Below are 24,202 nucleotides of genomic sequence, written 5' to 3'. Positions count from 1 at the left end.
AAATCTTCGAGAATTGATTCGGAGCTGGGAAGCTGGGGGAGACTCCTCAACCTCGAACGTCTGAACATTTATACAAAGTGTAGACAGACAGGAATGGTAGCTGGCTGCGTCATGGCCAACAGACTGGAAGAAGTCAATACGTACTAGGATTACAAGACTCTTTGCGGTGCCGCGGTCCGCGCGGTAGGATCATATCTATATAAATTTTATTTGTTTAAATAATTACTTTAGCCTGTTATAGAAACGCTGCTATATAAATGCGGTGTAGCGTCCCGCCTTATATACATGTAAATCAGCCCTGCTATGTATAGAAACGCTGTTATAAAGGCTGCACATCTATCTGACTAATCAGATCCATCTAAAATATGACCCATAGTTTAATTTTGATGTAACGCAGCTAGCCCCCGCACCAATCTGACCAATCATATATCCAAGTTATGGTCCCGCAGTAGCTAACCAATTAGATCAAAATTAAGGAACCATCAGAAGCGTTAAAATACGTGAAAGACGTCAAGGTCAATATGACAATATTATAGTAGGCGGCGCAGTGCGTGAGCTAAATTATTAAATGTTATCCCCACGATCCCTGCGCAGCAGCGTCTCAGCAGCGGGGTAGAATGAAAAAAATATCACGCGACAAGGATACAAGGAGGTAGTCATTCGCTCATTCGATAGGCGGTTGCGGCGGTTAGGAAAGGACCATTTTACTGTAAATCACTTCATATGGTTAGAGACTCTGCATATTCCCCAAGGGAGAGGCCAGCGTATGATTTCACCACCACTATATCAGGCACAACGGATTGCAATCCAACCGCCCGACATCCCGATCTTACCATTCCCGGAGTAATCCTCGATGGCCTTTCGAGACCTTTATTTGCTGACAAATTTATCCTCCTATGGAATGCGGAGAAAGGATCAAGAGGACGTGAATGTTTTGCAGCGCAGAAGAAAACATTTGAGCGGGTTAGATTATCTCAGAGATGATTCAAATTTCTAAAACGCGATATGCAGAATGTGACAAGTGGCTCAGAGATGTTGGAGTGCTCGGGACAGTGGGACTAAAAGAGGCTGGGATTGGAGTTAGTAATAGAGAAGTTTGATTGAGACAACTTATGATGCAATATTTACTGTCTAAATCATATTACCACCAGCATACAATATAACTAGATTTCACAACTAGAAACTGTATTTGTGTGTGCCATGGCTTCTGCCTGCGAGCCAGAAGTACGGCAGGACCAGAGATAGAAATTCTAGCAGGATATAGTTTGATCAAGTGCTGATGTAATTATTTAGTATACACTGGCGAAACCGTATGGACTGTCACTAATATCGCCATTCGGATATTCAACTAAATGTCTCAAGCCCCAAACCACAGTACTTTGTTCGCACTGCTTGGTGAAATTGTTATTACACCCGGTGGGGACTTTGAGGAATTTCTAAGCTATAGTGGTGGGTCAATGACTGCTAGGGCTATTCAATACAGGAATACCATATCCAAAAATGGCAGTTGATGAGCATAGAGGGTTCAAGGGCTTGGACAGAGACCTAGAATAAATAATGGGCCCGAATAAGGATTGAGCAGCAGTCACTCTAATCTCAAAACACTCTGGTAAGGATGAGGGGAAACCCTGTTATTCGACAGAGCTACCAGCATATAGTCATGCTTGGAATTAATTTCTTAGGCGCGCTTTGCGTAGCTTGTTAACATCTAATTTAGCGTAATTTCATGCTGGAGAACCTGCGAGTTGCATAGATCACATGGCGCTTTATGCCCTTCGCGAACTCGGGAACTGAAAGTCGTAAATCTAGACCTGAATTTTACTTCCTAGAAAACAATGAGGCTTTTTTTTCCTAGATTTTCCCGCATCACAGTATTATTCGATCATTTCACCTCACTCTATAGAGTTGGGTTAACCCTTCGTAGTTTCGCCATTTTATAATTTCAAGCCATAATTTTGGGGTGAATTTATCATACTAAATTTAACATCAATTGTATAGGATGTAGTACTTGGTTCTATTATTTATACAAAATGACATACTCAATACCAATGTTGAAGGAAGTGTTACTGTTTTATGACATATACTGCTCGTATCAAGTCCCCACGTGTGTGCGACGAATTTCAGATATTGTCTTCCGTCGATGGTCCGACTCTGCGAATAACGCATTGATCAGGTCTATGACCTCGCCACCCGTAAATTCCAAGCTCAGCTCTCCCTCCGTCCAGAGATATCTAATATCAGCCAAAGAGCTCTCGAGTATGCTTATCAAATACTGGAACTTCAACCAGTTTCGTACGTAGACGGCCGCTGTGGAGACACCATCGGTAGCTGGTTCTGGCATGAACATGTCTTCCAGCTTTGAAAGTTTGTTGCAGAATGACAGCAGCTGCTGAGACTCTTCCTCAGAGATGTCAGATAAATCCTCGATGTCAATGATAGTTTTGTTGATGACCGTGGAAACGAGGGAGCCCATGGCCTGAAGCAGTGCCGAATGAGATAAAATTCCCTTCCATTCTTTGAACAAATCGCGAATCCTGTCAACCGTAGCGTCGATGGCGTTTTCACACTCCTTGAGGAAAGGTTGCTCCGAGCAGTGAATGAAACCTTGGCTTCCATCGAGCAGGTCTGTTACAATTGTGCGCTGCGTCTGCATCTCTTTGCTATAAGATAATCTGGCAAATCGTTCTAGGCCATCGACGTCAGATAATAATCTTGCCATCTGCTGCTCCGTTACAATATTGCGAACCTGCTCCGCCAGATACATGCTATCGTTGTACAAATGTATGTTTCCGGCGTTCAGCTTCAACGAATAAAATGATGAGGCTATTGCTTTGAACATTGCTAGAATTAGTGTCGGTAGTGCCGTGAGACCAGTTTTTGAGGAGACGACACGACTTGTGGAAAAACTGCATACAAATATTAGCCTAATATCAACCAAAGATAATATTCATACTTACTCTGGCCCGGACAGAGACTGCGAATCCGAAATTTGTCGCATAACAAGCGTAATGATCGAGTCTGGGATGTCTGTCACCATATATGTTTCTGTCAACGTGATCTCCTTGGCTGCCGTGGGTTTTGAAGAGCTCTTTTCTTGGTGTGGATTTCGAAGAGGAGCTTCCTCCTTCTCTACAGGATTCCGATCCTCATTATCGTCTCCCCAGCCCCAAGCATCGTCTGCATCGTCGTCGGCTTTTGCCTCGTTTTCTGCTTCATCCTCTAAGCCCCAAGCACTGACATCATCTTCATCTGTTGCTGCTTGTTTTGGTTCCTCTTCGTTCTCATCATCCCAGTCAGCGTCCCATTCGTCCATTGCACCAGAATCGAGTAAAACGTCGTCGTCGCTCGTTACCATCTGTTTTTCAACCCTGGTGACTTCCTTCGTTGCGCCATTGCTATGGATTAAAATCTTGCGGACTTGATCCAGCGAATCAACTCTTCGACATGTCAGCCATAAACGAGGGAATTGGTCAATCCAAGAAGCAAGACTTTCTTGGCCATGCCACCCGAACCCTTCGATTAACCCACAGAAGTCCTTTACAGAAGTCAAGGTTCCTTCAAAAGCCTGCAGATGATCCACGTCCAATGGTATAGAAGGAGTGAGCCATGAGTCACATAGTGTCGTCGATATAGTCGGGATGATACTCTGCGATAGCGGCTCCAAAATAGATAGCGGCAGTTTCTTCTGAAGATAACTGAGGACCACAGCAAGTCGGTTGAACACTTCGGACACTGAAGTAGAGACTGCTTTCCCTACTTTCAAACCGTGATTGTCAACTGAGACTTCGCAGCCTTCTCCAGGAACATGGGACACGATAATTGGCTGGATTATGGATTCCATAAGGTCGCGCTGAAAAAAATTATTTACAGATTCAAGGACATGAAGCTGCGAAAGCGATTCAATTAACGTGTATAGTTTCGATTGGTCTATGTGGAAACAGTCAGCGCTGCCGGTTTATATAAATCATACTGCTTTTCATTACCAGGTTCATTGTTGATATGTAACGCCATTTCATTTTTGTTGATGCGTACTTCAGAAGCCCATTGCAACCGGAGTAGCTCTATAATCGATTTTCGTAGATGGGACGCGTTCTCATGAAGAATATTTGACAGGCCATCATACCCCGAGAGCTTCGCGTCTTTCAAGAAGCTTTCTGCAGATTCAACGTAGGCAATTGCATCGGTGATACGCTCTTCTTCGACAGCTTTTTGGCCGTCGTCTATGCGGGAACAAAACTCCCGCGCCTTCTCCAATACATCCGTGACCGCTTGGTTGAAGGTGAGTTCGGTCTGTACCAAATTCACCTTTGCAGATGCATCCTTGACGGCAGCTTGGAGTGGCAGCGTCCTCTCGTGTTGCGCAACGATTTCTCGCGCTATATCCCTCGATCGCTCAATATCTGTATGCAATTGGCGGGCCTGAAATATCCATCCATCGACGTCTAATTTGGTGTTATTGCTAAGAGCGCATATCTCTTTCTAGAATAAGTCGTTAATAATCCTTGCCTATCCACAATCACAGCCGTAGCGCACCTGTACTTGCTCGCGGACTTCGGAGATGCGTCGCAACTCTTCTGGGAGGAGTGACAAAGGGAAGTCTAAAGACACGAGGTCTTGAGAGTCTGGATAAGTGCCGTTGGTCGCAAAGTCAAGTATCGATTCACACAATTCATCCTTGCTCACGGCGGAGGGCATTGCGATCGGCGTCGTCGATCGATAGGCCTATAGCCTTCGCAGTTTGGAGTGGTGAGGCAGCAATCAGGTATTCATGCGTTCGTGTCGTGTTTCTTATTTTTTGAAAGGACTTGCATCAGTGTCGAGCTTGCATGGAGTCGCGTGATGGATATAAGAGCACATGGCATAGATTGCGGAGAGCTTCCACTGTATTAATATTTGGCCTTAAGCTCCCGCCGACTGCGCCTTGGCCTCCCCAGTCACCAGCAAGCAGGGAATCATCCTAGGCAATATTTAATAGTTGATAACTCTAGGTGATCGTAATTTATAAAATACACCATAATTTTTTTTTTACAGAGATATCTTTTCAAGATACCCCAGGAAATTAATTGCTTCCATTATTTGGCAGCTTCGTATAAGCAGTTATTTGGCATAGTATTGTCTTTTCACCTCCCCACTTCAAGGGAAAACACAACCTTCAGCCGTCCAACTCCTCCAGCAAGGCAACGAGGTCTCCTAGCTCCAAGCTCCTCGCCATTCAGCCTCACAGCATACAGTCGGACTACCTCCAGTTCTACTGTTCACACAAAGCTGTGGCTTGCAGGTGAGTGTGGATACAAGCAATCCACTTACCCCTCCTTTCCGCACTGGCCGGTCTTTATGCAAAAGCCTGGGCTCTTTTTCTGGCTGTGGTGCTTGGTCGTTGGCTTGGGATATTTTTGTCAAAACCAATGGGTGTCGCTATCACCTAGCATTATCGATTTTGCTACCCAGTCCCTCCGAATTGAGCTTAGGACTTGGAACAGGTCTCTGTTAGACTTGCGCGCCGTTCTCTACCAGAGGTGTTGTTGCTAACGAACCCAATAGAAAGGCGAATTCGTGGCTTTCGACACTTCAAGGCTACTCGAAACCATTTCCGCGCCTTTGGCCATCTCCCTTCAGGATGGTCGCCTCCGAGCAGAGAGGGCATTTCCGCCGCCTTCAGAAGTTCCAGCCTGAATATTCCGTGAATGAGTTCACGCAATACGAATCCGACAGAACGGGGATGAGAGTGGTTGTTATTGATCACAAGGGACCTAAACTCGCTGGCTATTTTGTCCTAGCAACCGAAATCCACGATGATTCGGGCTCCCCTCATACTCTCGAGCATTTGTGCTTCATGGGATCTCGGAACTACCGTTACAAAGGATTTCTTGATAAACTTGCCACAAGGGCTTACTCCAATACCAACGCATGGACGGCAACGGACCACACGGCTTATACGCTGGACACCGCTGGATGGGCTGGCTTTTCCCAGATCCTCCCAGTCTACCTAGAGCATGTCATCGCTCCTACCCTCACCGACGCAGGCTGCTATACAGAAGTGCACCATGTTGATGGGACAGGCAATGATGCAGGTGTGGTGTATTCGGAAATGCAGGCTCTGCAAAATAGTCAGTCTGAATTAATTGATCTGCAAGCTCGACGCCTGCTTTATCCAGAAGGGATTGGCTTTCGATATGAAACTGGTGGTATGTTGGAACAGCTTCGATCCCTCACTTCACAGAGAATACGTGACTTTCACCGCGAGATGTACCAGCCAAAAAATCTTTGCCTTATAATTACTGGTGAAGTGGATCATGATGATCTGTTGGAGAAATTGAATAGTTTCGAAAGTACAATTCTTGATATTGTTCCCGGCCCTGATGCCCCATTCAAGCGTCCATGGGTCGAGTCTCGACAGGCCCCTCCTCTCAGGGAATCAGTTGTGCATACGATTGAATTTCCAGAAGAAGACGAATCTTTTGGCGAGATAGAGATCAGATTTCTAGGTCCGGATTGCACGGATCCAATTCAGGGTACGGTTTGCTAAAAAAAAAAATTCTAATGCTAATTATTACAGGTGGTGCCTTGAACGTCATCCTGCTTTATCTCGCTGGTTCTTCAGCAACAGTTCTCGAAAACATCCTGGTTGAAAAGGAACAGGTTGCGAGTGCAGTATACTTTTCCACTGATGACCGGCCTCAAATTGAGATTCGGTTTACTCTGACAAGTGTAGCGACAGAAAAATTAGCGCAGGTTGAAAAACGGTTTTTTGAGATTTTAGATGAAGCTTTGGAGAAACCTCTCGATATGCAATATATGAAGGAATGTATAGAACGCCAGAAACGAAGTTGGAAGTTTTCCACCGAGGCTTCCGCTGTCCCTTTTGCGGAATATGTCATCTCCGATTTCTTGTACGGTAGAAAGGACGGATCGACTTTACTTGATATCGTCACCCTCCGGGAATATGACGAATTGGCAACATGGAATGAAAGTCAATGGAAAGACTATATCAAAAAATGGATTTCTGATGCTCCTCATGTGTCTATTCTGGGTGTTCCCTCCGCAAAACTCTCCGAAAAGCTCAAAGCTGACGAAGAAGCGAGGGTGGCCGCACAGCAAAAGAAGCTTGGCGAGGAAGGACTCAAAGAAATGCAGAAGAAGTTGGATGAAGCCAAGGCCGAGAATGACAAGGAAATTCCAAGGGATCTGTTGGCCAGATTCAAAGTACCGTCCACAGACTCGATCCATTTTATCTCAACTACAACAGCAAAATCAGGGTCAGCATTGAAGTCAGGAAAACCAAGCAATCACATTCAATCAAGAATTGATACCGATCATCTGGAAGCGCCACTCTTTATTCATTTTGAGCACATTCAAAGTAACTTTGTCCAATTAGCTCTCCTCATCTCTGCTGAAAAGGTACCTGTCCAACTTCGGCCTTTATTGGCTATATACACGGAGGCCTACTTCAACAGTCCTATTCAACGAGACGGCAAAACTGTTTCATTTGAACAGGTTATTGTTGAGCTCGAAAGGGACACAGTGGGATACTCAATGGAAGGTGCGCGAGACTTGGGAAATTCGGAGATGTTGAGAGTTACCTTCCAAGTGGAAGTAGAGAAATATGCAACAGCTATTGCTTGGCTGAAAGAGCTTACCTGGAACTCAATATTCGACGTAGACAGGCTCAAGGCTATCACAACAAGACTTCTCGCAGATGTTCCAGATGCCAAGCGCAGTGGTGATGACATGCTTGCCGCCCTTTACGTTATGGTTCATTATGCACCTGAATCCATTGTTCGAGCACGAAGTACGCTTGTCAAGGCACGCTATTTGAAACGCATCAAAAAACTGCTTGCTACTCAACCCGAAGTTGTGGTTTCACAGATGGAAGAGATTCGCAACAGCCTTTTCCGCTTTGAGAACTTCCGTGTTGTTGTTGTTGCTGATTTAGAGAAATTACCAGAGCCTGTCTCGTCATGGAAGACATTTGTCCAAGGGTTAGACGAAAGGAAGGATCTCGCTCCCATAACGAATCGAAAGGCATTATTGAGCGAGGCTGGAAAGAACATAGGAGGGCTTTCTTATGTGGTTCCAATGCCTACAGTCGATTCGTCTTTTGCCTACGCTACTGCCAAGGGATTGGACTCCCATGACCATCCCAAATTGCCATCTCTGCTAGTTGCCATCGCTTATATGAATGCGGTTGAAGGCCCTCTTTGGGTCGCTGTTCGCGGAACTGGACTTGCCTATGGTACTAATTTCGGACATAATATCGACCTTGGAACAGTCAACTTTGACGTTTACCGATCTCCAAATGCTTACAAAGCATTCGAAGCCAGCAAAAAGATAGTGGAGGATCATCTAAGCGGTGCCGTAGAATTCGACCCATCGATGCTAGAAGGTGCAATCAGCAGTATCGTGGTTAGTTTTGCCAATGAGCAAGCGACTCTCGCAAGCGCTGCTCAGGGCAGTTTCGTTCGGCAAGTGATTCGAAACTTGCCAAGCGACTATAAAGAACGCATCTTGAAGAAAGTGAGGGATATCACTGTTGATGAGATTAAGGAGGCTCTCAGAGATATTATCCTGCCTTTGTTCAACGCAGAGAAGTCGAATCTAGTTGTCACTTGTGCATCCGTACTTGAAGAGGTGAGTACTTTTTATTTCTGCTTGTTTCTCGCAATTTACATGCTAACCTACTCTTAGCCTATTAAAAAGGGCCTTGAATCATTTTCCTTCAAACCAAAAGTCCAGCTTCTGAAGGAGTTTGAGGATGACTACGGTTTGAAAATAGATGGTGATGATGAAGAGGAAGAGGAAGAGGAAGAAGGATCAGATGAAGACGAGTCGGACGAAGACGAAGAGAGTGAGTCCGAAGGTGGGCATTAGGCGTAATTGAGAAATGAGTAATGATATCTATAGAAGCGCAATAGATATGCTGATACTTGAGAACCCATGCTCAATACTATAAAGCAGTCTATTTGCGCTTTTTTGTTCCTTACATAGAGAAGCTATAAATAGACTTCCCAAGGATATACCTCTTAGGGTATTTTGTTCATGGCCAATATCTGAAATGAGAGCCCTAAATTTAGATAAATAAAGAAAACAGTCGAGTGTGTCTGAGAAGCTCGTGTTTGTCTTGTTTGCACCGTTTGTATCATCCCTCGGCGGTAACTTATGGCAGTACTTTGTCTCTCAAAATGACACGGATTCATCTTTGTAAGACAACAAACATCTAATATAATTTGATAGTTTGCTTTTGCCGAAGTCATGATCAACATTCTTCAGGTTCGCCATACCCATCATAATATGATTATTTGATCTATATAGGTGCAAATTTAAGGCTAACGATTTCCAGGCGCTTGCACGCTTTCTCGACCGCCCTCTCTTTCCGTGGAAGACGGTCCTGGTGGGCTTTTCGCTTGGTCAACATGTCTTAGAAAGCTTTCTTTCGTACCGCCAATATCGTGTTCTGCAGCGTACTAAGCCGCCAAAGGTTTTGGAAGGAGAGGTTACCCAGAAAGTCTTTGATGACAGCCAGGTACTTTCATTAGCATCCCTTGCACTGAATAGAAGCTGACATCATTCGCGTTTTCTAGACATATGGTAGAGCGAAAGCCAAGTTTGGCTTCTTTACCGCCCTCTTTGGTCAAGTCCAGAACCTCGTTTTTATCTACTATGACTTCTTGCCCAAGATATGGAGCCTAGCAGGCCTGTGGCTTACTCAGTACTTTCCATCATGGTTCCAAGGCGAAATCGGACACACGCTTGTTTTCTTCTTCGTTTTCAACCTATTGACCACCGTTCTATCACTTCCAATCTCGTACTACAATACCTTTGTCCTCGAGGAAAAGTTTGGTTTCAACAAGCAGACGGTCAAGCTCTGGGTAACCGATATGCTCAAAGGTCAAGCTCTTGGAATCGTTCTGGGTGGTCCACTTATGGCAGCATTCTTGAAGATCATCCAGAAAACCGGTAGCCAGTTCTTTTATTACTTGTGGCTTTTCAGCATTGTGGTGCAAGTCTTTGCTATCACTATTTACCCGATCGTCATCCTCCCAATGTTCAACAAACTGTCGCCTCTTGAAGCTGGCCATATCAAAACCGGTGTTGAACAACTTGCAACTAAATTGAGCTTCCCGTTGCACGACATCTATTCCATTGATGGCAGTAAAAGAAGTGCCCACAGCAATGCCTATTTCTTTGGATTTCCTTGGAAGAAGCATATCGTGATCTACGACACTCTGATGGAGAAAAGCGAACCGGAAGAAGTTGTGGCTGTCTTGAGTCACGAACTAGGTCACTGGAAGCTTGGACACACTACCAAATTGTTCGCGATTGCTCAAGTAAGATTTTCCCTTTGAATCAAAACCCAAGAGTATATTACTAACTGAGACAAAGGCCCACATGTTCTATATCTTTGCTCTATTCACTGCATTTGTCAACAACAAGTCGCTGTTCGAATCGTTTGGTTTTTATCATGAAAAACCTATCATGATCGGTTTCCTCCTGTTCTCGGACGCTCTGGCTCCAATGGATGCTGTCGTGAAGCTGCTGATGAACATTCTCAGCCGTAAATTCGAATTCGAAGCAGGTATGTATATATTAAAACGTCTCTCATTGTCATTGTCACTAATTCGTATCTAGATGCGTTTGCGTCCAACCTCGGTTACTCCAAGCTCCTAGCCCGGTCGCTCCTCAAACTCCAGATCCAAAACCTGAGTACTATGGATGCCGATTGGATGTACGCCAGCTACCACTACTCTCACCCCATTCTCTCAGAACGCTTGGGTGCGCTGGGCTGGAAAGGCGAGGGGGCTGACAAGACCGAAGACAGCGACAAGCCTATCAAGGCTGCAGACAGGGAACTGTAGTTATATGCCAACTGCCTGTTTCTATCATTACACAATTATCCCATAAACCCCAATAGCATGTTTGCTAATGAAAGGCACGGGAAAGGAAGAGAACGATATAATGTATTGGAATATTACATGTATGCTACTGCTTAGATATTAAAATCCAAGTTATGCGAGCTAAAATATATTCAACACGTCCTCAGCGCTATTCTGATTCGCTTGCTCTCACGTCGTCTTCTTCCCCTGTCTCCATCGCCTGCTGCCTCCGAGTTTTTTTGTCCAACTTCCTTCTTTCCTTTTTCCTGCGCTTGCGCTCCTCTTTATCAATCGGCGTATCAAGCGGCATACCCTCCTCATCAACATCTACCTGCTCAGTCGCATTATCTATAAAGTCATCAGACCGATCCTTCTCCACTCCTTCGCCGGCCTCCAACTCCCATTTTTTCCTATCCTCCCACTGCTCGTCACTCGGCTCGTCGCTCTTCTCTACCGCCTTGGGCTGCACGCCCGTGCTTAACGTAAGGTCGCGCCCCAGCGTCTCACCGGCTAGACCTGCTTGAACTCGCTTTAAATTGTGTAGAGTCAGATTAGGCGCTGCTGCCGTTGTGCGTGAAATCGGGCCATGTTCTGTAATCATAGCGCTGGGTTGGAGAGATGGGTCATTGGCGGCGCGGTCGAGGTATGCGGTGAGAAAATCGAGTGCGGCAGATTGAGGTATCGAACGACTCGAAAGAATATGTGTTGGCGGTACAGGGTTTGGACCGGATGAGGCCATTTTTGTGTATGTGTTTGATTGAGCTCAGATTAAACTGAGGCTCTGCTCTTTTCCGCAAAGAAGTTGAGTGACAAAAAGGTGTATGGAGATTGCGGATGAAGTATTGTCTTTAGTTCGAGAGTTGTATATTCACCATTGGGTTTTATAAATTTCCGAAACCTGTTCGCGAATATTTCAACTTGGCCCAGTGAGCGTATGAAAAGGGTAATGTGTTGGAAAGTGAGCTATTGAACGTGGTGGTTGTCTTGTCTTACATGTAATAATTTTTTTTGCCGGTTTTGGCGGGCGGCGATGAGCGTTGGCGGAGACAATTCTTCTTCTCCGCCGCATGCTCTTCTCCGTACACAGATGACAATATCTTTCTGACTCCACGCTCGCTCCTACCTCTGAACCAAATAAAACACCCGCCAAACGAATTATTTTATACGCGTCCAATCGATCGAGACTTCTTAATACACGTCATGCTGGCCCTCCAGTGTTGGCGCAGGGCCACGCCTAGTCTAGCTTCATCACGAATCACTCAATCTCTCCGGTAAGACAGACCATCCATTCGCGACCAATTCTGCCAGCCAAAAAGGGAAAGCTTTGCTAAAAAATGTTTCCTTCTGATTAGAACACAACGTTGCACATTCACAAGCCTCGTCTCAACAAACAGAACGCCTCGGCCATCAACCTCCCTCACACCATCAACTTGCTTCCAAACATCACTCTCTCGATCCTCACCTACATCATCACTGGCGGACCAAATTCGCCAGTTTTCGGCTTCAGCATCTCTAGCTGGGAAACGAGCTACTTATAACCCCTCCAGGCGAGTGCAGAAGCGTCGTCATGGTTTTTTGGCTAGGTTAAAGACTCGCGGTGGACGTGCGATTCTGAAGAGACGGAGACTCAAGGGTCGGAAGACTCTGAGCTGGTAATTTCGGGCTGAGGTCCTTTTTTTATACTTTCATAAGGCATGGTGTTCCCTGTATTATACAAGTTACCAATCTACCAATATATTCCTTTAGATGAGTGATTCTAGGACATTGGCTTAGAAAAGGTTTGTGTCATTGGTTTAATATAACATATACATTCGTCGAATTTCCTCCTCCACGCACTTCCATGTTTCTACTTTCAGATTCATGAATACAGACTGTTGCTTTAAGCCTTGGTAGAAAAGTCAGTTGATATAAATGAGCTTTTATATTGACAAGAAACTGGACTTTCTCTATCACTGCAACTTTTAGATCATTGTCTCATTGCCATCATCATCCTTGGTTCCCTCCCATGACCCTTGAAAAGATAATATAAAAAACATGAGAAACCAAGTCGAGTCTCTAAACAAATGAAATGAACGAGCAACAAATTAGCTCCCCTCCTCCCTCCCCCAAATAAATAAGTTTACGATGGGCGAGTAGAGGTATTCCAGGAAGATGCGAACCAGTAAAAGAAGAGGGCAAATTCCCCATTTACCACCGTGAAGATAAATAGGCCAGAGTTCTTAATGAAGTGACCTTTTAAATGTTCTCTTGCAAACCACTTGACAGATATCCAGATATGTGCTCACATAAACGCATGAATTAGAAACTGTAGAATAATGATCGACTAGAGTGCGATATTACTCTAGTCGACAATTGGCTCCAAAGTGTTTCCGCTAGAATTTTCAATCAGCACCATTTCGTCAAAACAACGTGAAATGTAACTTACGCAACAATGTTGGCCCATCCGATTAGTCGCCAATGTTTCTCGATACGGCGACTGATGGCAACCTTCTCGCCGATTTCCGTACAAGCCGGGTTTGTTAGGACAAGCTTGGCGACATCAGCCTTGACACCCATGACCTTGGCACCTGTAGCAGTCGAGCCAATGTTGACCATGAGAACTTCGTTCTTGGAGAGCTTGGCAACCTTGGCTTGCTTGCCGTCGGCGGACTTGACACCGAGCAAACGGCGAAGCAAGAAATAGTTAACTTCCAGCTCAGTGTAGATGGCTGGAAGACGACCACGCAGACCCAGAACGAATCCAAGAAGACGATCGGCACGGCAGAGCGTAGGGTCAACTCGAGTTCCGACACCAATCAAGCCACCAGGCACAGCAAATTTGAGATCGTTGTGCTCGGCATACAGAGAGACAACCTTGGAGAAGATGGGGCGACATTGCACCTTGCCATTCTCATCCCTAGTAACAATGCCGGGTCTAATTTCAATCTCATCGTCCACTTTCAGAACACCAGTGAGGATTGAACCACCGGCAACACCACCTTTAAGTTCCTCGATTCCAGCACCGGGTTTATTGACGTCGAATGACCGAATAATAATCATGTGAGGTACGGCAGTGAAATCACGGACTGGAACAGGAATGTGGGAGACAAGGTGCTCGTTGACAGCATCAATATTGTACTTCAACTGAGCCGAAATTGGAATAATAGGAGATCCGTCCGCAACTGTACCGCGGATGAACTTCAAAATGGATTGATAGTGCGATAGAGCAGCATCCTCACGCATCAGATCAACTTTGTTCTGTAGAATAATGATATGGTTGAGCTTCATGATCTCAATAGCAGCCAAGTGCTCTGACGTTTGGGGTTGAGGGCATGTTTCGTTTCCTGCGATGAGTAAGAGAGCTGCGTCCATGACAGCGGCGCCAGATAACATAGTGCTCATCAAAATATCGTGCCCTGGGCAATCCACGAACCTAGTATAGCAGTATGAGTGTTTTGATCTTAATGTAGTACGTCCGGCAACACAGAAAAACTCACGAAACGTGTCTTAATAGACGGTATGTGCCAGAACATCCCTCTCGTTCACAGGGAGGATCAACCTCCTTCTCGCTCTTGAAGCTCTTGTAACAAGTCGGTCTGGGACACTCTGGGTTGTCACACTTGTAAATTTTAGCGTTGGCGTAACCAAGTTTGATTGTAATATTTCGTTCCTGTTCATTCTTGAAACGAATAGTATGAACCTCGGAGATAGCCTTCACCACCGTGGACTTCCCGTGGGCGACATGGCCGATTGTTCCAATGTTGATAGTGGCCTGGCGTGCGATGATTTCAGGCGACAGCGGGGAAAAGGTCGAAAAGTCTACCGTGTTTGGGTCGGGCTGTTCAGGGAGCTGAGGGCGAGTTCGTTGAGGAATAGGCGGCACCGAATCTTTCTTCAAGGCAGACTTCAAGGGCTTTTCCTGGGCATCTTCCTCTTGGTCGAGTGGTTCCTGTTCATCAATGTCGTCCTCGTGCTCGTGGCCGTTGCCCATGAGGGGCGATCCCGGCAGTGAGTCTTCGTCCGAGAAGTCGCCGTTGGTAGCCATGATTGCTAAGGGCCCACAGTGTTTCGTAAAGGGAGCTTCTGATCACGACAGTTAACGACGGATGATCGAAAGTTGTGTAACGCTGGGAATCTGTGTTGTCGTTGCGCTGCTCGCGGCTGTGGCAGTTCGTTATGACAAAATTGTGCAGTGGGGCAGCACTTTTGCGGTGTTGGATTTATTAATCCTTCCGCTTTGCCCACCCACCGCCCGCTCCCGTCACGCACTGCCTTTATTAACTCTGCATAGGTAGCTTAGAATAAGAAATATATAGATAGATTTAAATATTTTGGCACTAGTTTGGAGCAGATAATACATGTATAAGGAATTAGGGCTTAGGTTTATAAAGGCCCCTCCAGTGTCCACTAAAATGAGATCTTTATAGCTTAAAACTGGGTAAGGTCGTTAATACTCGTTAAGCAAGAATAAATATATACATATAGATATTATTAACACTGAAGTTAAAACATATAATATATAAACGTTTGTTTGAATTTTTATTATAAAGAATAATTATTTACCATAGGAATTAAATGTAGTTACACTCTACCAACCCTATCTTTACAACATTGAAAGTTACAATATCTACACGTGTATCAACCTTTAATATCAATTGATATAGGATAGCTGACATAAATATATATTATCTACTTATAGTAGATATAGTCAATAAATACTATAAAGCAATATATAGAAATAGATATCTATATTAAAAAGTTAGAATGGAAGATATCATTAGCCAAAGTGTAGAGCAGTATTCCGAGAGCTCTCTAATTAGTGGATTATAAGCGCCTAATGAAATGAAGTTACTGTATTGGTATATCGTCATCTGTCCAGCTTACTCATTATCCTTCATTTGCCAAGAGTATCTAAGAAGTAGGATGTTCAATAGATATCTTCCTTATACATAGTTTCCGATGAATATATACAAATTATATAAGTTTCTATTGACCAACTCTTCACGCTCTGAACCTATATCGAACCATCTTAGAAAAGAGTCTTCGACCTACGCAGACACCTTGTTAGAATAAAATAGTATTCGTGTTTTCGTGAGGCTGATAAACGGTTACTTGAGTGCTTAGCCCCCGGCTTAGGTTTCCAGGTTTATGTATGGCTTCCTCGGTGTTAACATACTCGTTCAGCAGAAAAACGTCTCAAGCAAACTTGTTTAGTTTCAGCCACCGTATCCTACGTTACAGCCGTTATGGACCAACACGATTGAGTGAAGTCTGTAAGGTATGAAGTGGTGAATGGCCAATGTCATATCTTGGTGCTAGTCATCAAGGAAAAGATGGTGATTTTTGTCTCCTTTCACCGATCTATAAAAGGTTGTTGGAAAATATGGGCCTGAGGGCTACCGTAAATTACTGCCCCCTACTAGCAACTACTGAAAATAGAATAAGAAATGCTATCGAATATACTGCTGTGAAATGGTTACTCCACGGCCTGTTGAATAGACTCAATCAACTTTTTGCGGCTTACTCCCTACATATCTTCGAGTATCGATTAAAGCGATTTCTACAGGAAACAGCTCGTGATAAAAGAACGATTGCTGAGTTATGAAATCCAGTATATTCATTTTCTTATATCTCGTTATACCAAGGAAGAAGACCGCTATCGCCTTTCGGAATGAAGTGAGCGTAGGGATTGCTCTCTGGTTTCTTGAATATTCATTTCCCCACCTAAATTAAGGCATTAGGAGGGTGGTGAAAACCCGCCTGGCCCTAGCTTTTTAATGGTCGTGAGTCCTGGAAACGAATAACAGACATATATACAAATCATATCTTTTTTACAAACGAAGCACTCAAGGTTGTGGACTTGCCTCGCCACGCTTATAGACCCTTGCAATCATTTGCGACTTTCTGTTGAAAAAGCTGGTATAGAAAAGCAGGCGATTCAGTCTTGGTCGCTATCACCACTGCTAGACTCCGCTTCGCTTCCCTGGTCATCCGATTCCGGTTCCAAACCATCTATTTCATCTAATGCCTGAGGCTTCTGCATCACGAATGCCACCATACAGGTAATGCGATTCCCAGTCTCGTATGTTCCTAGTAGTCGAGAAGCTACCTCGCTTGTTTTGTTTGTTTCCTGAGTCGTATCGTTGGTGTCGGCTTGTATCCTGAGTACCCATACCCGGACAGCTCCATCGCTACCGGAGGATAAAAGGAGAAAGTGATCTTTCCAGTTCTCAATATCTGTGACATCGAGGATTTCAAAATCTTTCACACGTCCCGCAAGACCACTGGGCTTTCCACCGACTTGAGTTATGACTTTCGCGTCAGGTATAAACACACCCTCGGCTGTCGAAGTTTCCTTGGTGGAATAAAAAATAACTCGGCCATCTTCTGTTGATACAGCCAGGAACTCATTTGTGCCATCCTTTTTTCTACTAAAATCAAAGTAACGGATGTGATGGATTTTACTCCCAGGAGATGGAAGAGCCCTACATTTGGGTGTTGAGTCCTGGAAGAACATTCAAAATTAGTCGTCCCGCAATTGAAACTTGTAGACAGAAGGATCCTTACCACTCCAAACACCACTATACCCCACTCAAAAGCGACAGCGAACTCTTCGCCTTGAGAGTCCCACACAATTTTCCTTCCTTCTCCAGTCCCTCTCTTGTTTTCATTGATGCATTGCGATATCTCTTTGTTAAAATTAAGCACCCCGGCTTTTTTCCCCGTGATTAAATTCCAGAGCCTCATGCACCTCTCGCCACGGCCCACGCTGAGCATTAGCTTCATACTTGGATGAATGGCAAAATCATTAATTCCGGAAGGTACGCTGCCAGGAGGAGCAGTATCTCCGCTCGGTCTTCCTTGAGTCTTCGGTTGCGGGGCTTTGACGGTGGAAACGACGTTCCAATCCCGAATTCTCGTGACTGATATAACATTATCTTCTCCAGATGCTAATAGTTTCGATTTTGATGGGAAACAAAGAGCCGTAATACTAGATGAGTGGTGAAGGAGAGAGCCAAGTTCTCGGTTTTTCGGATTCTCTAAGATTTTGTTTCCAGAAAGAGTAGAAACGGATGGGAACCGTTCGCTAACTATAGGTGGAGACGAAGATAGAGAATAGAGATTGATACGCTCATCAGAGCCTCCGCTAGCTAAAATCAGGTTTTGAGGCTGGGATGGGTCTGCTTGGTCTAGCGGTGAAAGAGCGAGTGATCGAATTGAAGACGTATGCGCTGAGAAGAGAAACGTATCCGAAAAGTTAACTGTTGATGAGGAGGGCTCTATCTTATTATCCTCGAGAGTATTTATGGTCGGCGGCCGAGTAGGAAGAGCTGCCGTAAATCCATGGAGAACTCGTTCGTAGGATCCGGTGACAATCTGAATCGTCGCAGCAACACCCTCATTCTCGGTCTGATGGGCTGTTGTGGCCTTGACAGCCTTGCGAGGTACTTCGCCAGCAGCTTTTTCGCTCTTGCCAGTCGCAACGGCCGGCTCTCTCTTGCGTTTCGTCATGGCAGAGAACCAAATATGAAACAATTGGCTGTCAAGCTATTGTTGATCCTTGTGCACCTCACCACGCCCGACTTTTTTTTTCCGGGTCGATAATGCCAGCCTTCACCGCCGGGTCCGGAGAATCATTCGCGCTGGAATGGGCGGGTCATCACGTGAATCACGTGATGCCAAGTTTCCTCCTTTCCATTCCTGAGGCAGCAATTCTTTGTCTTGCCGCTGCGCCGCCAGGGCACGCTTACCCTTTACTGAGACCAGTTCCTATTGCAGGCTACCAGCATTCACTCCTTGCGTTTTGGCGCTCCCCCCCCAAAGGCAAGCATTGCATTCCGTCGAATCCAGTCATCCGCCTGCACCCCCCAGTAAACTGCCTGGCGAAATTCTCGCGTTTGTATATTCATCATCAAAACCCCTTCCGACCTCGCCCATTTTATCATTTCTGAGCGATTTTTTCGGTCTGAATGATACCGCTCTTTGCATTTTCCTTTTTTACTACGCGTTAGTCGGATGACGCGTGGTCGAGATAGACTCCATGCTCCGCGACGAGCTGCTTCGGTCTAAGAATGATGAGATCACGTAAGTTAAAAATTTTTTTGAGCGATTTTTCTTGCTCAACGCACCATGCGACGTTGGTTCATCGCTTACCGTGAATTTTAGACGGTGTTTGCTGTCGCGAAAGCGAAAATTAAGTGAGCTCTACTTTGCGACCGTCGGGACAGGCGCAGCGGAAGGCGCGACTGCGGATACTCTCTACGAGCGACAGAGACAAGAGTTTCTTGACGCCAACGACCTATCCAAGTAAGTTGCATCTTGAAAATAATATTTTCTCAACTGGAGAACGCTATTGCGTCTTCCCTCTGTCAATTTTTCTTTTCTTGTCGGAATTGAGCAGCTAATGTACGAATCGCAGAGGTCGGCTCTTCAATGAAGCTACCCTTCCATCTTTGCCTGACTATGCAGCAATTCTTGCGCGTCTACAAAAACATGCTCCCCGTCCAGTGCCTGAACCCTCCCCTCCGAAGCAATCTCCTCTCTTGCCGGACACTGCGACAGAGACGCTTCCAATAGATCGCCTTTCCACAACCCAAAATCGAGGCGCACAGAGCCATGCAACCGCAGAGAAAGTAGAGCCCGATATAACTACAGCATCATCGCAAACAGATCTCACATCAATTCATCACACCACTAAACCAGCAATCTCCTCAATACCTCCGTCTCCATCCAAGCCTGCTATATCTGCGCAATCGACTCCTGCGGCTCCTGGCAACGTACCTCAGATCGCGGCCCCGGGAACTCCAGTGAGTACGCATGATCATGGCGTACCAGACAATCCGGCCTCCCCATCACAGCTCCGGAGCCCTAGGGACAAGGCGACGCAAATATCCTCCACCGAACATCCTGTGTTAGCTAAGTCGCAAAATACTGCATCAGGACTGGACAATAAACGAGATCGCAAACCCGCTCTATCGCTAGGTCCAGTCACACACGTGGACCAGCCACTCTCCCCAGCATCATCTGTTGAGCCTTATTCCACCAACACGCCGATTCCTCCAACTGCATCCTCAGACACTAGCCCTGACGAGGCCGAGGAGGCCGATGAACACGAAAGCCACGTCGTTTCAGAAAAGTCTGTTCAACCTGCCGGTCCTGTCCCTGACAAGGCTCAGAATGTTTCGACAATAACCATTCCCTCGACACCAGATGAACAGCTCAGACTCGAAGAAGCGCAATCTCTCCAGCAGAATGCCCAGGTTCTAGCTGCAGGCAATACAACCGGAGATCTCGGTCAGCCAGGGGCCGCCCTGGTATCGAAGCAAGTTATTAAGGAGGATATACTTTCTCCGACAGCTCCTGCGCCATCCGCGAACGAAATAGAGATCCGTGAAGATTCCATGTCATTAGGAGTACAGAAGGAAAAACAACAATCACTCAGTATAAGTACTTTGGAAACAGTAGGAAACCAAAGCGTACCCCCGGCACCTCCTACAGATATCAAGAAAGAACATGAACCTGCTTCAATACAACACCTAAGCCACGTCTCCAAAAATACAACGTCGACAATTGGTTCTGCTGTGCATCCTACACCGGAGAGAATGACAACTCGTGTATCTTCAGGTGCTATAAGGCACAAGTCCGTCTCTGAGATTCTTGGCGAGACCCCGAAGACCCCTATTTCGCGAAATGAGGTCCAGCTAGCCGAGTCGCCTTCTGGTCAGCTCTCTGTCTGCCCAGGAACTCCTGACACGGCCAGTCGTATTAAGCAAAGAAAAGACCGTGAGAAGGAGCGTGCGCGATTATCTACAGTGGTTTTCCCCGCGAAGCAATTAGATAAACAAGAAACCTTGGATCTTGTTCGACAAGACGGAGGGCAATTGGTGACTGGATTGAATGATGAACAAGATTATTTATTCACTCTCTTTCAGAATAAGGCTTATTCGCCTCCCCGAACTTCGAACATAACCACCCTTCTGGGAACTGCACACAAAACTCTTAGTACGTCAAATCATCTTCTCGAATACCAAGAGCAAATGGACTGCCGTACCTTGCGACGCATCTATTCGCTCCAAAATGCCAATCGATGGCCACTTCGCCAAATGAAGAGATCCCTAGAACCCCAACGTCAAGGCACGCATTGGGATATTTTGCTGGATCATATGAAATGGATGCGTACGGATTTTCGAGAGGAACGGAAGTGGAAAATTGCAGCCGCCAAAAGTTGTGCCGACTGGTGCGCCGAATTCGTCAATAGTGACCACGAACAGCAAGCACAGCTACGAGTAAATACAAGGATTCCAGTTAGCAGACAATTGGAAGATGTGGAGATGAAGGAAGCTTGTGGCGAAGCTGAGATTGCGGCAGATGATACGATACCTGCTTCGCAATCTACACCAGACCTGGTGCCCTCTGCTGATGATGAATCTGCCAGTGAAGGCTTTGCGGAGGAACTACGAACTAATATTCAAGAAATGGTTGCTCCTGCAGCTATGTTCTCACTTGGGTGTGATGAATTCACATTCTCCATTGATGTCACCCCAACATCTGAAAAACTATTGGAAGAACTTCCTATTTATTCCCCTATGGGAATCTCTTCAGATACATTTATGCCATCGTTCAGGCTTCAGCCAGATGCGAACTGGAAGACCGATATCCTCCCAGTCTCGAAATACGCCACAGGTAGAATCAGCTTTAGTGACGATTCACCAGCGCGGAAACGCAGCCGATATGATCATACGCAGCACTACGACCAGATAGAAGCGGGCAATGTTGATGTGAATCCAGAACAGACCAACGTTGCACTCTTTTGCCCCGAAAATAAACATATTCGGGATCGCATTCATCCCGGTCATTCCTTCCGGCCTCCAACCGAGCATCCAATGCCATCAGTAGGGTTTTTCGAATCTAGACAATCTTCGCAGTGGACAATTGCGGAAGATGATGACCTTCGTCGTTTAGTGAAAGACTACTCATACAATTGGTCGCTCATTGCTAACTGTCTATCATCCCCTTCTTTGTTTACTTCAGCAGCAGAGCGTCGAACACCATGGGAATGTTTTGAGCGATGGATTGGTCTCGAAGGGTTACCTGCTGACATGTCAAAAACGCAATACTTCCGCGCTTATCACCAGCGATTGGAAGCTGCTCAGCGGACCGTTCTTGCACAACAACAAGCCGCACAACAGCAACACCAGCAACAACAGGCACAGCAAGGGAACTCAGCTCAAGCACAGCCCTTGATTCGGAGGAGAACGACACAACCCATTCGTGTTGACCGTAGGCGAACGTCTCGTCACTTGGCTCTTCTGGATGCCATGCGGAAATTGGCGAAGAAGCGGGAGACGGCTTTGCAAAAGCAACAGCAAGGTAAATATTTATTTTGAGACTTTTATGTATTAAGGCTAACACGAAATAAGCTTCTCACCTTGCTTCTTTACGCAAAGTCAATGAAGCGAATCAACCTAAACCTCCAATCACAAACCCCGCTGAATTTAGCAAGATGAAGTATGAGAGGGAGCAAAAGCTTCAAGAAAGACAAGAGCAATACCGTCAACAGATGATTGCTCAACAGAGAGTAAGAAACTAATAACTCCTCGTACTCTCTTGAATGTGTAAGCTCAACGTTTCGCTACAGGCCAATCTAGCTGCACAACGTGCAGGACAACTGTCCAATCAGCAAACAGCTTCAATGAATGGCGTAAATGGACGAGCTCCTAACGGTGTACCAGCTACCGGGGCTCAGGCAATACCTGGAACCGCGCCGAATGCTGTGGCCAATGGTATATCCTCAAACGCCAATATCAACCATGGAAATGTCATGCCTATGCAAGCTATGCCGAATGGAAGACCCGTGAACAGCCCTTTACCGCCAAACTCAATGCCAGTGAAAATGGTACCCCAGCCAGGTGTACAGCAGCAAATAGCAGCACGGCCTGGGATACCCATTCAAGGATCTCCTGACAATGCTCGAATCATGCGAGAAGCTAGCCGGGTGTCAGAACAGCAACGCCTCTTGCAATCTCGTCAACAAGGCCACCAACCAGGACAACAGCAATTTCACAATCCACAACAGTTTGGTCAGCAAGGGACTCACTCGCCAAATATGAACGTTCAAGCAATGAATGGTACCCCTAATAATCCAGCATTAATTGCTGCGATGCAAGCTGCGGGGGGAATGGGTAGCCCGTCTTTCCACGGCACTAATGCTCAAGGCATTTCAACACCATCTCCGCGCATGAACCAGCCAACTCATCTGTCGACCGGCGTTGTTCCGACAATAACAAATATCCAAAATCAAATACAGAGGAACAACCCAAACCTTTCTCCTGAACAGGTCACTAAAATGGCAACGGAGCGTCTTCATGCATACCAACAGCAACAACAACGCATGACTCAGCTTGCTATGAATGCGACGGCTGCCAACATGAATGGTGCACAATCTAATTATCAAATGCCACCAGATGGTAACTTCCAGCAAAATGGCAATGGCGGAATGCAAAACCCTCAAGCACAATTCTCGCCGTTGATGCGAGTCGCTCAACCCAACCAGCCAAACCGTCCTCCTGTCGGAAGCTCCCCATCTATGAATGGCAGTGTCCTGCCACAAAGCAGAAGCGCTACTCCACAGACCCAACGAAGTGGAAGTGCTGCGGGCACTAACAAAAGTCCTCATCCTCCTCCTGCACAGATGGCTACCAACCAAGCCAACTAAGCTAATCAATCCTGAGAGGAACTTTTGTGAATATGGTTGTGCTCTTTTTTATTGTGGCTGTATTCAATTCCGTCCAAATCTACCCTATTACACGATTTACGCGATTCCTACCACCTTGATAATTCTTACCCTTCTTCACCTTTAGCCTCATTTCTTTCATCCTATCTAATAATGTTCATGCTATGTTTTATACTTCTCCCTTGCCACTGCGACGAGGGAGATATACGGCGGTGTCCTAACTATGGGTTGGCGTTTGGACGGGTGCTTCTTGGAATTGGCTTCTCTCGTATCAATATTCCACGGGATGGCTATTGATAAGTTGTACGAGTAGTGTTGATACGTTTATACCTGTGTGGGTTGACACACGAGATACAATGAAGTGCTTGAAAGCAAAAATGCTGCAGAACTAGTCGTAGATATCCTATACATTCATAGTTTATTTTCTGATTGTACATTATGCCTTATTATGGTGGTGATTGGGCTACCAGTTATACATTGATCTCAGTTGCGGCGTCCCGTGATTTGCGATAAGCGCAGCGGGCGGCGACTCCGGCCTGCGATAAGAAATTTCCACTTCCCCCGTCATTTGCCATTGATTGACCTACCTATCCAAGTCTATAATTTTACAACAGTATTC

The 24,202-nt window shown here is 45.7% G+C and overlaps 7 protein-coding genes across 7 annotated transcripts; 3 read left to right on the top strand and 4 right to left on the bottom strand.

The window, feature by feature from the left end:
• Positions 1-1,930: 1,930 nt before the first annotated feature.
• BGW36DRAFT_345331 (Centromere/kinetochore Zw10-domain-containing protein) lies at positions 1,931-4,855 on the bottom strand. Its single transcript, XM_046213195.1, has 4 exons — positions 4,534-4,855; positions 3,984-4,479; positions 2,958-3,927; positions 1,931-2,906 (listed from the first exon to the last, which is right to left on the bottom strand). The coding sequence occupies exons 1-4, from the start codon at positions 4,693-4,695 to the stop codon at positions 2,093-2,095; spliced, it is 2,442 nt and encodes an 813-aa protein (XP_046069302.1). The 5' UTR covers positions 4,696-4,855; the 3' UTR covers positions 1,931-2,092.
• A 179-nt stretch (positions 4,856-5,034) lies between these two features.
• On the top strand, positions 5,035-9,062 carry BGW36DRAFT_383395 (putative zinc metalloprotease). The gene is made up of 4 exons (XM_046216654.1): positions 5,035-5,486; positions 5,542-6,512; positions 6,557-8,628; positions 8,686-9,062. The coding sequence occupies exons 1-4, from the start codon at positions 5,335-5,337 to the stop codon at positions 8,866-8,868; spliced, it is 3,378 nt and encodes a 1,125-aa protein (XP_046069301.1). The 5' UTR covers positions 5,035-5,334; the 3' UTR covers positions 8,869-9,062.
• A 187-nt stretch (positions 9,063-9,249) lies between these two features.
• Positions 9,250-10,853, top strand: BGW36DRAFT_398952 (CaaX prenyl protease Ste24; the record flags this gene model as incomplete). The annotated part of the gene is made up of 5 exons (XM_046218471.1): positions 9,250-9,267; positions 9,338-9,520; positions 9,579-10,325; positions 10,381-10,573; positions 10,627-10,853. The coding sequence occupies 5 exons, from the start codon at positions 9,250-9,252 to the stop codon at positions 10,851-10,853; spliced, it is 1,368 nt and encodes a 455-aa protein (XP_046069300.1).
• A 167-nt stretch (positions 10,854-11,020) lies between these two features.
• Positions 11,021-11,871, bottom strand: BGW36DRAFT_383389 (uncharacterized protein; the record flags this gene model as incomplete). The annotated part of the gene is made up of 2 exons (XM_046216653.1): positions 11,120-11,871; positions 11,021-11,078 (listed from the first exon to the last, which is right to left on the bottom strand). The coding sequence occupies exons 1-2, from the start codon at positions 11,608-11,610 to the stop codon at positions 11,024-11,026; spliced, it is 546 nt and encodes a 181-aa protein (XP_046069299.1). The 5' UTR covers positions 11,611-11,871.
• A 1,341-nt stretch (positions 11,872-13,212) lies between these two features.
• BGW36DRAFT_361481 (putative translation initiation factor EF-2 gamma subunit) lies at positions 13,213-14,895 on the bottom strand (the record flags this gene model as incomplete). The annotated part of the gene is made up of 3 exons (XM_046214281.1): positions 13,213-13,243; positions 13,297-14,283; positions 14,348-14,895. 3 exons carry the CDS (start codon positions 14,893-14,895, stop codon positions 13,213-13,215), a joined length of 1,566 nt encoding a protein of 521 aa, XP_046069298.1.
• Positions 14,896-16,446: 1,551 nt separating this feature from the next.
• Positions 16,447-18,489, bottom strand: BGW36DRAFT_418380 (WD40-repeat-containing domain protein). The gene is made up of 2 exons (XM_046219418.1): positions 17,418-18,489; positions 16,447-17,355 (listed from the first exon to the last, which is right to left on the bottom strand). The coding sequence occupies exons 1-2, from the start codon at positions 18,360-18,362 to the stop codon at positions 16,789-16,791; spliced, it is 1,512 nt and encodes a 503-aa protein (XP_046069297.1). The 5' UTR covers positions 18,363-18,489; the 3' UTR covers positions 16,447-16,788.
• Positions 18,490-18,590: 101 nt separating this feature from the next.
• On the top strand, positions 18,591-23,975 carry BGW36DRAFT_383384 (uncharacterized protein). The gene is made up of 5 exons (XM_046216652.1): positions 18,591-18,935; positions 19,017-19,157; positions 19,270-22,220; positions 22,271-22,428; positions 22,489-23,975. Exons 1-5 carry the CDS (start codon positions 18,892-18,894, stop codon positions 23,563-23,565), a joined length of 4,371 nt encoding a protein of 1,456 aa, XP_046069296.1. The 5' UTR covers positions 18,591-18,891; the 3' UTR covers positions 23,566-23,975.
• Positions 23,976-24,202: the final 227 nt, after the last annotated feature.

This window comes from Talaromyces proteolyticus, assembly GCF_021365285.1.
Source record: "Talaromyces proteolyticus strain PMI_201 chromosome Unknown BGW36scaffold_9, whole genome shotgun sequence".
Taxonomy (NCBI): Eukaryota; Fungi; Ascomycota; class Eurotiomycetes; order Eurotiales; family Trichocomaceae; genus Talaromyces; species Talaromyces proteolyticus.
The sequence above is the reverse complement of the archived record's forward strand: the minus strand, read 5'-3'. Positions and strand labels throughout refer to the sequence as shown.